This window comes from Amblyraja radiata, chromosome 35, assembly GCF_010909765.2.
Source record: "Amblyraja radiata isolate CabotCenter1 chromosome 35, sAmbRad1.1.pri, whole genome shotgun sequence".
NCBI classification, from domain to species: Eukaryota; Metazoa; Chordata; class Chondrichthyes; order Rajiformes; family Rajidae; genus Amblyraja; species Amblyraja radiata.
This window is the reverse complement of record NC_045990.1, coordinates 8,897,856-8,912,472: the sequence shown is the minus strand read 5'-3', so window position 1 is coordinate 8,912,472 and position 14,617 is coordinate 8,897,856. Positions and strand designations below refer to the sequence as shown.

At 50.4% G+C, this 14,617-nt stretch overlaps 1 protein-coding gene across 4 annotated transcripts in view; it reads right to left on the bottom strand.

The window, feature by feature from the left end:
• Window positions 1–13,737, bottom strand: part of carm1 (coactivator associated arginine methyltransferase 1) — a 50,523-nt gene extending 36,786 nt beyond the window's left edge. For all 4 annotated transcript variants that reach the window (XR_004416944.1, XR_004416945.1, XM_033051018.1 and 1 more), the window contains exon 1: window positions 13,572–13,737. Coding sequence is in view for 2 of the 4 variants with exons in the window: in XM_033051018.1 (XP_032906909.1) it covers window positions 13,572–13,713 (142 nt within the window). In the remaining 2 variants the exon portion in view is untranslated. The remainder of the gene's footprint in view (window positions 1–13,571) is intronic.
• Between the last annotated feature and the right edge of the window lie 880 nt (window positions 13,738–14,617).

Below are 14,617 nucleotides of genomic sequence, written 5' to 3'. Positions count from 1 at the left end.
CATCGTGATGCTAGACAGAGATAATACAGCTCTCATATATATATACACACACACACACACACAAAAATTACCGATTGATCAGAATAACTGATTTTCCAGAGCTTATTATTCAACAAGCCACACAGGGCCAGCTAGCTTCAGCTGAGAGGGGATAGAAAACAAATATTGCCGGAGGGTATTCCAAGATCACAAGATGCTGCTGGAATTAAACTGCTCGAGATTGGCTCAGCTCTTTGAATAGACAAAAGAGCAGCCAGATCCAGAAGTGTATAAACAGGACTCTAATCAATTAAACAGAAAAGGGATCCATTCACAAGTAAAAGGAGTAGAATTAAGCCACTTGGCCCATCGAGTCCACTCCACCATTCAATCATGACTGATCTCTGCTTCCTAATCCCATTTTCCTGCCTTCTCCCCATGACACCATTCTAGAATTTGTCTATCTCTGCCTTAAAAATATCAACTGACTTGAATTGAATTGAATGCCTTTATTGTCACTTGGCCTCTACAGCCCTCTGTTCCACTGATTAACTACCCTCTGATTAAAGATGTTCCTCCTCACCTCCTTCCTAAAAGAGCACCCTTTAATTCTATGATCTCTGGTCCCACCAGTGGAAACATCCTTTCCACATCCACTCTATCCATGCCTTTCATTATTCTGTAAGTTTCTAAACTCCAGTGAGTGGAGGCCCAGTGCTATCAAACGCTCCAGATTGCAAATGCAAAAATATTTTATGACATCAGACTGTCCTAATACGCTTTACAGCAAATGAAACAATATTGAACCATAATCACAACTTGTATCCACCTATCACTCACCAGGCGTTATCCCCACCCCCACTTCTCCTCCCCAGTACAATCAGCCTCTAAAGGGCCCCGACCCAAAACGTCAACTGTCCATTCTCTCAGTGGATGGAGCCTGACCCGATGAGTTCCAGCACTGCGTTTTGCTCAAAATTCCAGCATCTGCAGTTCCTTGTGTCCCACAATCACAATTATAATGGAGGAAACACCCAGACCAATTTGCGGGCAGCTCTAGCCCAATACATACTGATGCGACCACAAACAAATAATCTGTGCTTTTAATGATACAGTTTACATGATAAATATTGCCCACAACACTGGGAACAACTCCTCTGTACATCCTCAAGTTATTTAGTTGCAATCACCTGCGTGAACAAAAGACAGTGCCTCTAACAACAATGTTGCAAATCACATTTCCGATTAAAAGAGTGTTCAAACTCTTTTGAACAAGTGAGATTTTCCCTTTTCATTAACACATCCTGTCCTGCAATATAATTAACGTTATACATATATTGCTAAAACAATAGTTAAAAACACATCAATGACACGCATTAAGGGGAGGGGGTTGGTAGAGGAGGAATGAGTAGATGGCTTATCAAGTAATGCCGCCTAGGACTAAATCATGCTATCTGTGTGTCATTACTGCACCATGGGATCCTTAACACCCAGATGCTTGTATTTTGCTTGGGCAATTTACAACCCAGCGGAATGAACATGGCGTTCTCCAATTCCAAATTACTCCTGCATTCCCTCGCCCCCATCTTAGTCGTCCTTCCAGTTCCACTGGTTGCGTCCTTGTATCCCTCTGGTTATCTATCATACCATCCCCAGCCAACAATGGGTCATTATGGGCTCCACCCTTCTTGAGGTCATCTGTTGCGCCCTGATCTGTTCTCGCCTTTTCACGTCTCCAGTTTATTTCTCTACCCCACCTCTACTTTCAGTCTGAAGAGGGGTTCCAACCCAAAACATCACCTACACTTTTTCTCCAGAGATGCTGCCTGACCCGCAAAGTTACTCCAGCATTCTGTGTGCGTCTGTCTTCATTTGATATCTTCCACAGAGCAGCACTCCTTCGGGCACTAGGCTGGAAGTTCCACTACATTTATGCACATACCTCTCAATGTAAATCAATGACTCAAGCTTGCTCCCACTGACAGGCCCAATAACTTAAGTCACAATTGATCTAAGAATACAAATATAAATGGCATGCCACTTTTTTACTAAGTTTTGGAAAAGCATCCTGGTAGTTTTAGTTTAGACTAGAGACACAGCATGGAAACAGGCCCTTCACCTCACTGAGCCATGCCAACCATCGATCACCTAATCACACCAGTTCAACGTTATTCCACTTTGCCTACACACTCAGCGGGTCAGGGAGCATATCTGGAGAAAAGGAATATGTGACGTTTCGGATCGAGACCCTTCTTCAGACTGAGAGGCTCCTGTCCAGCTGAGCTACTCCAACATTCTGTGTCTATCTTCGGTGTAAACCAGCATCTGCAGTTCCTTCCTACACTGCCATCCTCTCCTGTATGTGTTTCTTGTTCATTTCGAATTTCCAAAAGATTCTGGATAGATTCAACGATGAGTCGGCCTACAGGGAGGAGGTCCAGCACTTAGCAGCATGGTGCGCTGACAACAACCTGGCCCTTAACTCCAAGAAGACCAAGGAGCTCATTGTAGACTTCAGGAAGTCCAGGGGCGGCACGCACACCCCCATCCACATTAACGGGACGGAGGTGGAACGTGTTTCTAGCTTCAGGTTCCTGGGAGTCAACATCTCCGATGACCTCTCTTGGACCCACAATACCTCAACTCTGATCAAGAAGGCTCACCAGCGTCTCTTCTTCCTGAGGAGACTGAAGAAGGTCCATCTGTCTCCTCAGATCCTGGTGAACTTCTACCGCTGCACCATCGAGAGCATCCTTACCAACTGCATCACAGTATGGTATGGCAACTGCTCTGTCTCCGACCGGAAGGCATTGCAGAGGGTGGTGAAAATTGCCCAACGCATCACCAGTTCCTCGCTCCCCTCCATTGAGTCTGTCCAAAGCAAGCTTTGTCTGCAGAGGGCGCTCAGCATCGCCAAGAACTGCTCTCACCCCAACCATGGACTGTTTACCCTCCTACCATCCGGGAGGCGCTACAGGTCTCTCCGTTGCCGAACCAGCAGGTCCAGGAACAGCTTCTTCCCGGCGGCTGTCACTCTACTCAACAACGTACCTCGGTGACTGCCAATCACCCCCCCACCCCCCGGACACTTATTATCACTTATTATTATTTATTCAAATACATTTGCTATGTCGCTCTTCCAGGGAGATGCTAAATGCATTTCGTTGTCTCTGTACTGTACACTGACAATGACAATTAAAATTGAATCTGAATCTGAATAGAGTGGAGCTGATGTTTGCACTAGTGGGAGCGACCAGGACCAGAGGTCATAGCATCAGATTCAAAGAACGTTCCTTTAGGAAGGAGATGGGGAGAAATTTATTTAGTCATAGGGCAGTGAATTTGTGGAATTCATTGCCACAGAAGGCCATGGAGACCAAGTCAATGGATATTTTTACGGCAGAGATTGACAGATTGTTGATCAGTATGAGTATCAGGGGTTATGGGGAGTAGGCAGGAGAATGGGGCTAGGAGGGAGAGATGGATCAGCCATGATTGAATGGTGGAGTAGACTTGATGGGCTGAATGGCCTAATTCTCCACCTATCGCTTATGGACATGATTTGGGTTATGAACAACACTCAGGAATGGAAAGCCAGGGACTACCTGTACACTGTTGCTGAGAATTACATTTAGATAAAACTATTTAGTTTGGAGTTGCAGGAGTGTGGCTGGAAGCTCCCTGGCCTCGTTTACACCCGCGCCCCATTCAATGGCTTGGCATTGTCCTGGAGCCCTGTGTTCAGCAACCGGTAAATGGGAACATTCACGTTTGGGACAATCAGGCTGTCAACGAAACCCTGCAGCTCTCTCTCGAATAAAGACCAACAGATGTGGAAAGGAAACCATTCTCCAAATCAAATTAAAAAGAATAAATTGAGGAGACACAGCTGTCACATAGCTGAGTGCTCGGCTCGTATCTCTGGGGGTGAGGGGGAAGGGTGTGGGAGGTGACGGCACTAGGAGAATTCTCTTAGCTCTGAGGAGCCAAAGGGGACAATGATTCCCACACACCGCCACACAACAATTTCTTCAAACGACAAACATTTGTGGAAGTAAAGAATCCTCAAATGAACAGCATCCTACCCAAACCAAGGTACTTTCTGAATTTTTAAAGACAGAATTGAAGACAAAAGCCCACCATGCACAGGGGTTTTCGAGGCAGTAAATGCTGCTTTGTGATGAGGAGCTGCCGAAATGGCTACGCCCTCCAGACATCATTGTGCAGTTTGAGAAACGCTGCCCTTTCTGAATGGATGTGCGGTAATCAGTGTGACACGAGGAATGACCTTTGAAAAATGTGATCATGGAGCAGGCCTCCAACCAGCAGATGTGCAGGCGGAAAGCAGAGATACAGAAACAACAGGAACACAATCACAAGGCTATTAAGTCCCCATTTCAACATGAAGGATGCGTATCTTCAAAACATTTCTCCGAAGCACCATCAAAATCTCTCGTTCCCCTGACACAGTCTGAAGAAGTGCCTCAACCCGAAACATCATCCACTCCGTTTCTTCAGAGATGCTGCCCGACCCGCTAAATTACTCCAGCTTTTTTTATATCTGAAGGAAGGCTAATCTCACTTGAACCTAGGTGTTTCTTCAAAGATTCTATTTTTAAAAGCAGGCATTTCAAAAACAATGGGATAGCAGCAGTCAATAGGGAATGTTTTTTGGCACAGTCTACCAAATGGCTCATACCCCGCAGCCAAAATATGGACTTCAGTCCGATAAACCAGCCAGGAGATGGGCAACGTTGCTGCCTCAGTTCCTTTAATTTAGCAATTAACGTACATAAAGCAGGCAGCGGCACAAAATATTCATAGTCATAGATCACGGAATCAGGCCCATCCCAACATGTCCATGCTAACCAAGATGCCCCATTTACACTAGTCCCACCTGCCTGCATTTGATCCCTACATCTCCAAAGGTATTTTAAATGTTATTGTACCTGCCTCAACTACCTGGGTGGCAAGGTGGCACAGCGGCAGAGCTCTAGATTCAATCTTAACTACGAGTGTTCTCCCCGTGACCGAGTGGGTTTTCTCCGGGTGCTTCAGTTCCCACACACACTCCAAAGACGTACACGTTTGTAGGTTAATTGGCTTTGGTTAAAAAAAAATTGTGGTCCCAGGGTGTAGGATTGGGCTAGTATATGGCGATCACTGGCTGGTGCGGACTCGGTGAACCGAAGGGCCTGTTTCCGCATTGTATTTCTAAACTAACACTGAACAACCTCCTCTGGCAGCTCGTTCTATACACCCACCACCCTCTGAGTTTAAAAGTTGCCCCTCAGCTTCCTATTAAATCTTTCCCTTCTCACCTTTGTTCCCTGGCAACACTGGTAGATAGGGCGGCATTTGAAATGGTTGCCTTCATCGGTCAGGGCATTGAACACAGGTGTTGAGACTCCAAGTTGCATCGCTGGCGAGAGTTAAGTTTAGAGATACAGCTTGGAAACAGGCCCTTTGGCCAAGCGAGTCCGTGCCGACCAGCGATCCCTGCACACTAATACTTTCCTATACACACTGGGGTCAATTTAACCAAGCCAATTCGCCTACAAACATGTACGTCTTTGGAGTGTGGGGGAAACTGGAGAAATAAAAGGGATCCCAAGGGGCAAGTTTTTCCACAGTGGTGGGTATATGGAACGAGATTGCAGAGGAAGTTGTTGAGGTTGGTACTACTACAATATCTAATAGACTTTTGGACAGGTACATGGATCAATAGATAATAGGTGCAGGAGTAGGCCATTCGGTCCTTCGAGCCAGCAGCGCTATTCACTGTGATCATGGCTGTTCATCCACAATCAGTACCCCATTCCTGCCTTCTCCCCATATCCCTTCACTCCTCTATCTTTAATTGATCTATCCAACTCTCTCGAAAGCCTCCAGAGAATTGGCCTCCACTGCCTTGAGGCAGAGAATGCCACAGATTCACAACTCTCTGTGGGAAAACGTTTTTCCTCATCTCCGTTCTAAATGGCTTACCTCTTATTCTTAAACTATGGCCCCTGGTTCTGGACTCTCCCAACACCGGGAACATGTTTCCTGCCTCTAGTGTGTCCAAACCCTGAATAATCTTATATGTTTCAATAAAATGCCCTCTCATCCTTCTAAATTCCAGAGTATACAAGCGCAGCCACTCCATTCTATCAACATATGACAGTCCCGCCATCCCAGGAATTAACCTCGTGAACCTACGCTACACACTCCCTCAATCGAAAAGGTTGAGAGGAATATAGGTCACATGTTACTCGCTTGTCATAGTTATCAAGTCATTTGGCGCGGAGACTTTCCCCATCTACACAAGTCACACCTGCCTATGTTTGGCCTATATCCCTCTAAGCCTGTCCTATTTATGTACCTGTCTAAATGCTTCTTAAAATTATGCATCTTGGTCAGCCTAGTGCCTTTCGAAAGAGCAACAAGAAACTGCAGATGCTGGAACGAGCAAAACACAACAGTACTGGAGTAACTCAGCGGGTCAGGCAGCATCTGTGGAGGACATGGACACTGTTCACTCCTGACTATTGGAGCAGGCTTGTAATTAAACAACCACTTGATCCAACACTACAATGAACTTGTGTTTCAATGTTCACTCCGTTACCATTACCACTTGGATCCCGGGAACATCATCAATTTTCTTTTGGGTCTCACCTTTTTAGTTTACTTTATTTTAGCTTTAGAGATACAGTGGGTTGGGACAGGCAATGTTGGGAACCCTAAGCAAAGGACAGAAGTGTTAAGATTCACATTCACCAGAGCCCCAAATAATTAATTTTAATTATTAACTAGACCAAAAGCGGCTACTGCGTTCAAAGTTGTGCCGTTGTCGGCAGAAATTAAGTTAAAGTTAAAGTGAATAGAGGACTCGTGGAGGCATTTGCAAAGTAGAAGGAAACTTACCCGTGCATATGTTGGGAGGCCAGGCAAGCACACGCGGAAAAAAAAGCGTTTAAGAAAAAATGAAATTTGGGATCCCATTGTGGCGTCGTATGCAGCAAACGGGCAGAGCAAGTGGAAAAGTGATTTTTGTAAAGTTTAAAATGTGAATAACTTGTAAAATATACCATCAATCTGAAGAAGGGCCTCGACCTCAAACGTTGCCCATTTCCTTCGCTCCATAGATGCTGCTTCACCTGCTGAGTTTCTCCAGCATTTTTGTCTACCATCAATCTGAATGAACTTGTTTCATTTACATCACAGGACAATGGTGAGTAAGGTGGGCCAAAAATTGTAGCGCCATCGTGTACCGTTTTGGCGGTATTTCGGGGAAGCACGCGCACACACACACACATATATATAAATATACAAACAAACAAGATAAGAGTTTGAGCAATATATCGATAAAAGGCCGGCAAGGTGTGGCAGCAGTAGAGTTGCTGCCTTAGAGTGCCAGAGAACCAGGTTTGATCCTGACTACGGGTGCTGCCTGTATGGAATTTCTTCATCCTCCATGCATAGGAGTGGGAATAAAGCCAGTCTTTAGACTTCAGAGATACTGTGTGGAAACAGGCACATTGGCCCACTAAGTCCGTGCCAACCAGCAATCTCCCTGTACACTAGCATTATCCTACATTCAAGCGACAATTTTTACCGAAGCCAATTAGCCTACAAACCTGTACGTGTTTGGTGTGGGGGGGAAACCGGAACATCCAGATAAAACCTACGTAGGTCACAGGGAGAATGTACAAACTCCGTACACACAGCACATATAGTCAGGATTGAATTAGAGTCTATGCCACTGCGCCACCCTAAATTGTACCCTGTCACCCTGGCTGTTTCAGCAGGTACAAACCAGCAGTAAGTTCCACACAAGTAATTTTCTGTCTTTTTTTTTTACTCAATTGCTTGACTTCACCACAAATTTCTAGACATTATAATTCTCGTCTTCTCACGATCGAAACTCTAAGCCCCCTTGGTGAAGGCGATTCACCACCAGCATAATCATAATAATCAACCCTAAAAATGTTGGTTATAAAGAAAAAAAACTTAACGAAGGATCTATTGAGCAAAAACCATATGTGACAACTTGGGTTCCATGAGCAATATTCTTCATCTGGGCCCTGAACCCCGTGTTGAGACAGATACCACAGTACAGAGTACCCAGCACACATTAAGGCCGTCCCCACAGCATCGCCCTTCCTCCAACCATAAAACAGACTGCTTCAAACCAATGCCATTCTGAAATAATGAATAGCACATCGAATGTTTTTGAAAGTACAACATGGGACCATGTAGATAACATTTCCCTTGCCATAGCACCCACTTCCTACAAGGCTCTCTCTTTAGTGATACAGTGCGGAAACAGGCCCCTCATCCCAAGACCGCGCCGACCAGCCAACACTATCCGACACACGAGGGACAATTTACAATTTTACCAAAGCCAATTAACCTACAAACCTGTCCGTGTTTGGAGTGTGGGAGGAAACCGGAGCACCTGGAGAAAACCCACCTGGGTCATGGGGTGAACGTGAACTCCGTACAGACTAGCACCTGGATCTCTGGCTTTGTGAGGCAGCAACTTTACCGCTACGCCACCATGCCGCCCCAAATCACCTCACCATTGTATAAATGAACAACCAGCTTGGATCTAGTAAACAGAACACTGCCGCCCCAAGTGTTTATCATCCACTGGTCCCGCAAGAGATGCAATTAATCTTGCACCAGACAGCATTCCCCCACAAATACTCCACGCAGGAGAGATGCACACCTGCGCCCAAGGGCAGCAGTAAAGGTTCACGGCTTCGGGTCACTGTGACCTGCGTGGGTTTTCTCTGGGTGCTCCAGTTTCTTCCCACACTCCAAAGACATGCAAGTTTGTAAGTTAATTGGCTTCAATAAAAATTGGGGAGAGAGGGAGAGAAACCTGAAATTAAAGGATGCTGGAACAAGTCAAGCAGCATCTGCAGAGAGAAGTGAGTGAATAGCACATTTCAATTACCACCTATCAGAACCGGCCGCCATGACTCTAGGAAGATGAAATGCCATTTGCCGGAGTTTGGTAGGACAGGCTTAGTGGCCAAGTAGGGTCAGAACATTGGTGATGCCATTAAAGAAGCTGAGCTTTACAGATGGAAATGTGGGGTTTTCTACAAAGCCATCGGCCAAGCTGAATTTGGTTTCTTCAAATCTATGTTGTGTGTTCAGAGGCTGGTACATGAAATTATCAGTGCAGTAAACTCTCGTTATAATGGACCATAGAGGGGGAAAATGGTGTCCGTTATTGCTGATTGTCCGCTATAACCAAGTAAGAGAGTGCCATTGTATAAGAAGATGCAAACAGCTGCAGTTGCTGATCAATACACAAAAGGACACAAAGTGCTGGAATCACTCAGCGGGTCCGGCAGCATCTCTGGAGAACATGGAGATGCCACATTTCGGGTCAGGACCCTTCTCCAGACTCTCGGTCCGGACCCGGCCTGCTGGCAGCATGGGGAGAGGCGTGGTGAGGCGAGGAGGAGCCAATGGTAGCGGCCCGCGGGAGTGCTGGGGAGGGTCGGCGCAGGCAGCCATCGGTAGGTCAGTCCGCAATAACCGAAATCCGTTACAAAGAGGTCTGCTAGTGCAGGAAATGGTGCTGATGCGATGAGAGGTCTCTTGACAACGGTGGAAGAGAAATCATGCTCGAGGTAGAGGACATGAAGGTGTTGCCATCAGAACAGACATGAAGGTGCCAGAGAAAATGGGAGAGTAGAATGGAGTCATTATAGGAGGCAGGAGAGGAGGAGGCATGGGCAAAATTACTCAGGGAGTTTTAGTTTAGTTTAGAGATACAGCATGGAAACAGCCCACCGAGTCTGCAGTGACCAGCGATCACCCAGTTCACTAGTTCTATCCTACGCATTAGGAGACAATTTACAGAAGACAATTAACCTACAAGCCTGCACATCTTCAGAATGTGGGAGGAAACCGGAGAGAACCCACACGGTCACAGGGAGAATATATAAACACCATACAGACAGCATCTGTAGTCAGGATCAAACCTTGATCTCTGCCGCTGTAAAGCAACTGCACCACTGCGCCACCGTGCCGTCCGAGTTGGAGAGATTCCATCAGTCTCATTCCTCTCCTCGTTCCCCAGTAACCCTGCAACTTATTCTCTCTCATATATGCCGTAGATATACAACTTTCTTGTTACAACTCAGCAAAAAGAGATGGACACTGTGGTCAGGTGCCAGCAGAAGATTAGACCAGGAGAGGATGTGATCTTTATAGAGATTTGAAGAGTTATAGGAAAGATGTTCTCAAGGTGGAAAGGGTGCATAGAAGATTTGCAAGGATGTTGCCAGGACTCAAGGGAGAGATTGAGCAGGTTGGGACTATTCCTCAGAGCGCAGGAGGATGAGAGGTGATCTTATAGATGTGGACAAAAACACGAGAGGAATAGATCTGGTAAATGCACCAAGAACAGCGATCACTGACCAGCGATCGCCCCATACACTATTTACACACACAAGGGACAATTTAACCGAGGCTAATTGACCTACAAAACTATGTGAGGAAACCGGAGCACCCAGAGAACACCCATGTGGTCACAGGGCGATCGTACAAGCTTTGTTCCGACAGCACCTGTGGTCAGCATCGAACTTGGGTCTCTGGCGCTGCGCCACCGTGCCTCCCAAAAGTTCTGAAAGCATGTCGCAAGTCTAGGAGATGGAATAAGGCCAGGATTCAATCTTTTTTGTGCATCACGAAGGCTTCTAAAACTTGATTTAAACCATTAGGTGGGAATGGTACCTGACAGCAACCACTCAATGTTTTCCTGTGATTATTGAAATCTGTGTTTTATAACCCAGTCTTATATATTTATTGCACGCAAAATATTAAAATTTACTGAATGAACCAATGCCTTCAACATCCACAAACACAGACTGCAGTAACTCCAAGTATCTTGAAAAGAATCCAAAAAGCATTAGCAAATAAAAATAAAAAATTTAAGAAACAAATCAGAAAATGCTGAAGACACTTACAAATTGAGAAAAAGGGGGGGAGAGGAGGAATGTGGGGGGGGGGGAGGGGGAGGAGGAGGAAAGAGGGGGGGAGGAGAAGAAGAGGAAGAGGGGGGGGAGGAAGAAGAAGAGGAGAGGGGGGGGAGGAGAAGAAGAGGAAGAGGGGGGGGGGGAGGAGAGAAGAAGAGGACGAGGGGGGGGAGGAGAAGAAGAGGAGAGGGGGGAGACAGGAGAAGAAGAGGAGAGGCGGGGATGAGGAGAAGAAGAGGAGACTGGGGGGGGGAGGAGAAGAAGAAGCGGAGAGGGGGGAGGAGAGAAGAAGAGAGGGGGGAGGAGAAGAAGAGGAGAGTGGGGGAGGAGAAGAAGAGGAGAGGGGGGGAGGAGAAGAAGAGGAGAGGGGGGGAGGAGAAGAAGAGGAGAGGGGGGGAGGAGAAGAAGCGGAGAGGGGGGAGGAGAAGAAGAGGAGAGGGGGGGAGGAGAAGAAGAGGAGAGGGGGGGAGGAGAAGAAGAGGAGAGGGGGGGAGGAGAAGAAGAGGAGAGGGGGGAGGAGAAGAAGCGGCAGAGGGGGAGGAGAAGAATGAGGTAGCGGGGGAGGCCTACGGAGAAGAGGAGGAGAGGGAGGGAGGAGAAGAGGAGAGGGAGGGAGGAGAAGAGGAGAGGGAGGGAGGAGAAGGAGGGAGGAGAAGAGGAGAGGGAGGGAGGAGAAGAGGAGAGGGAGGGAGGAGAAGAGGCGAGGGGGGAGGAGAAGAGGAGAGGGGGGGAGGCGGAGAGAGAGAGGGGTGGGAAGAGCAGAGACGGAGAGGGAGGGGACGAGAGGAGAGGGGGAAGAGAGGAGAGGGGGGAAGAGCAGGAGAGGAAAGGGGGGACAGAGAGGAGAGGAAAGGGGGGAAGAGAGGAGAGGAAAGGGGGGGAAGGGAGGAGAGGAAAGGGGGGAAGAGAGGAGAGGAAAGGGCGGAAGAGAGGAGAAGGAAAGGGGGGAAGAGAGGAGAGGAAAGGGGGGAAGAGAGGAGAGGAAAGGGGGGGGAAGAGAGGAGAGGAAAGGGGGGGAAGAGAGGAGAGGAAAGAGAGGGAAGAGAGGGGAGGAAAGGGGGGGAAGAGAGGAGAGGAAAGGGGGGGGAGAGAGGAGAGGAAAGGGGGGGAAGAGAGGAGAGGAAAGGGGGGGAAGAGAGGAGAGGAAAGGGGGGAAGAGAGGAGAGGAAAGGGGGGGAAGAGAGGAGAGGAAAGGGGGGGAAGAGAGGAGAGGAAAGGGGGGGAAGAGAGGAGAGGAAAGGGGGGGAAGAGAGGAGAGGAAAGGGGGGAAGAGAGGGGAGGAAAGGGGGGGAGAGAGGGGGGGAAAGGGGGGGGAAGGGGGGGAGAGAGGGGGGGAGAGAGGGGAGGAAAGGGGGGGAGGAGAGGAGAGGAGAGGAAAGGGGGGGAAGAGAGGAGAGGAGAGGAAAGGGGGGGAAGAGAGGAGAGGAGAGGAAAGGGGGGGAAGAGAGGAGAGGAAAGGGGGGGAAGAGAGGAGAGGAAAGGGGGGGGGAAAGAGAGGAGAGGAAAGGGGGGATGGGGAGAGGAGAGGAAAGGGGGGGGGGGGGTGGAGAGGGGTGGGGGGAGAGAGGAGATGAGAGGGGTGGGGGAGAGAGGAGATTAGAGGGGTGGGGGAGAGAGGAGAGGGGGTGGGGGACGAGAGGAGAGGGGTGGGGGAGAAGAGGAGAGGGGTGGGGGGGTGGAGGAGAGAGGAGAGGGGTGGGGGGGAGAGAGGAGAGGGGTGGGGGGGAGAGAGAGAGGAGAGGGGTGGGGGGGAGAGAGGAGAGGGGTGGGGGAGAGAGGAGAGGGGTGGGGGAGAGAGCGAGGAGGGGTGGGGGAGAGAGGAGAGGGTGGGGGAGAGGGGTGGGGGAGAGAGGAGAGGAGAGGGGTGGGGGAGAGAGGAGAGGAGAGGAGAGGAGAGGGGTGGGGGAGAGAGAGGAGAGGAGAGGGGTGGGGGAGAGAGAGAGGGGAGGGGGAGAGAGGAGAGGAGAGGGGAGGGGGAGAGAGGAGAGGGGAGGGGGAGAGAGGAGAGGGGAGGGGGAGAGTGGAGAGGGGAGGGGGAGAGAGGAGAGGGGAGGGGGGAGGGAGGAGAGGAGAGGAGAGGAGAGGGGAGGGGGAGAGAGGAGAGGAGAGTGGTGGGGGGGAGAGGAGAGGGGAGGAGTGGGGAAGAGAGGAGAGGAGAGGGGTGGGGGAGAGAGGAGAGGAGAGGAGAGGGGGAGAGAGGAGAGGAGAGGGGTGGGGGAGAGAGGAGAGGAGAGGGGTGGGGGAGAGAGGAGAGGAGAGTGGTGGGGAAGAGAGGAGAGGAGAGGGGTGGGGGAGAGAGGAGAGGAGAGTGGTGGGGAAGAGAGGAGAGGAGAGGGGTGGGGGAGAGAGGAGAGGAGAGGGGTGGGGGAGAGGGGTGGGGAGAGAGATGAGGAGGAAAGGGGGGGGGAGTTGACTGTCGATGGCAGTGTCACTGTTGAACCCGGGGCTGGGTCGGGTCCTGGGCCTCCAGGGTGGGTGAGTGCAGGCCCCGGGCGGGGGTGTGAGCCGGGCCGGGCCGGGCTGAGCCGCGCTGTCAGGCCGCAGGCCCGGGGCCCACACCAAGCGCGGGTCCCGTGTCCCCGTGTCCCGGGCTGGGGGGCGGCTACTCACTGCTGTGGAGGCTGAGGAAGGCGTTGTCCTGGGTGGTGCGGATCTCCAGACGCAGCGGCTGCTGCTCCGAGTGCCGCTGGATCTCCCCGTTCTGCTCCGCGATCGACACCAGCCGCACGCCCGCGAACGCCGTGGTGGCCATTTTAAATAGCCCAGTCTGTGCGCGTGCGCGTGCCCCCTTCTCCCCGCCCCTCCCTCCTCCCCACCGACGTCAGTCGCCCTGGAGCTGTAATACCCACCACAACCGCACGGGGAGCCCGTGAGCTGCAATACCCACCACAACCTCACGGGGAGTCCGTGAGCTGTAATACCCACCACAACCTCACGGGGCGTCCGTGAGCTGTAATACCCACCACGACCTCCCGGGGAGCCCGTGAGCTGCAATACCCACCACTACCTCACGGGGAGCCCGTGAGCTGCAATACCCACCACAACCTCACGGGGAGTCCGTGAGCTGTAATACCCACCACAACCTCACGGGGCGTCCGTGAGCTGCAATACCCACCACTACCTCACGGGGAGCCCGTGAGCTGCAATACCCACCACAACCTGACGGGGAGCCCGTGGGCTGTAATACCCACCACAACCTGACGGGGAGCCCGTGAGCTGCAATACCCACCACAACCTCCCGGGGAGCCCGTGAGCTGCAATACCCACCACTACCACACGGGGAGCCCGTGAGCTGCAATACCCACCACGACCTCCCGGGGAGCCTGTGAGCTGCAATACCCACCACAACCTGACGGGGAGCCCGTGGGCTGTACTACCCACCACAACCTGACGGGGAGCCCGTGAGCAGAGCGCTGCAATACACACAGTGGCCACATGAGGAGCCGGTGAGCAGCGTGCTGCAATGCCCACAATGACCACACGAGGATCCCATCAGCAGTATTTCCAGCTTTCTCCGTTGTTGCTCATTTCAACCACTGGTCAATCTATTTTTTAGGCCATTTTAGTTCAGTGAATGCACACAACCTGTTGGTCTCTTGGCGACAGTGATGGAAATGGGGGCGGGGGGGGACAGCGTTCCCCTACTATCACCGCTG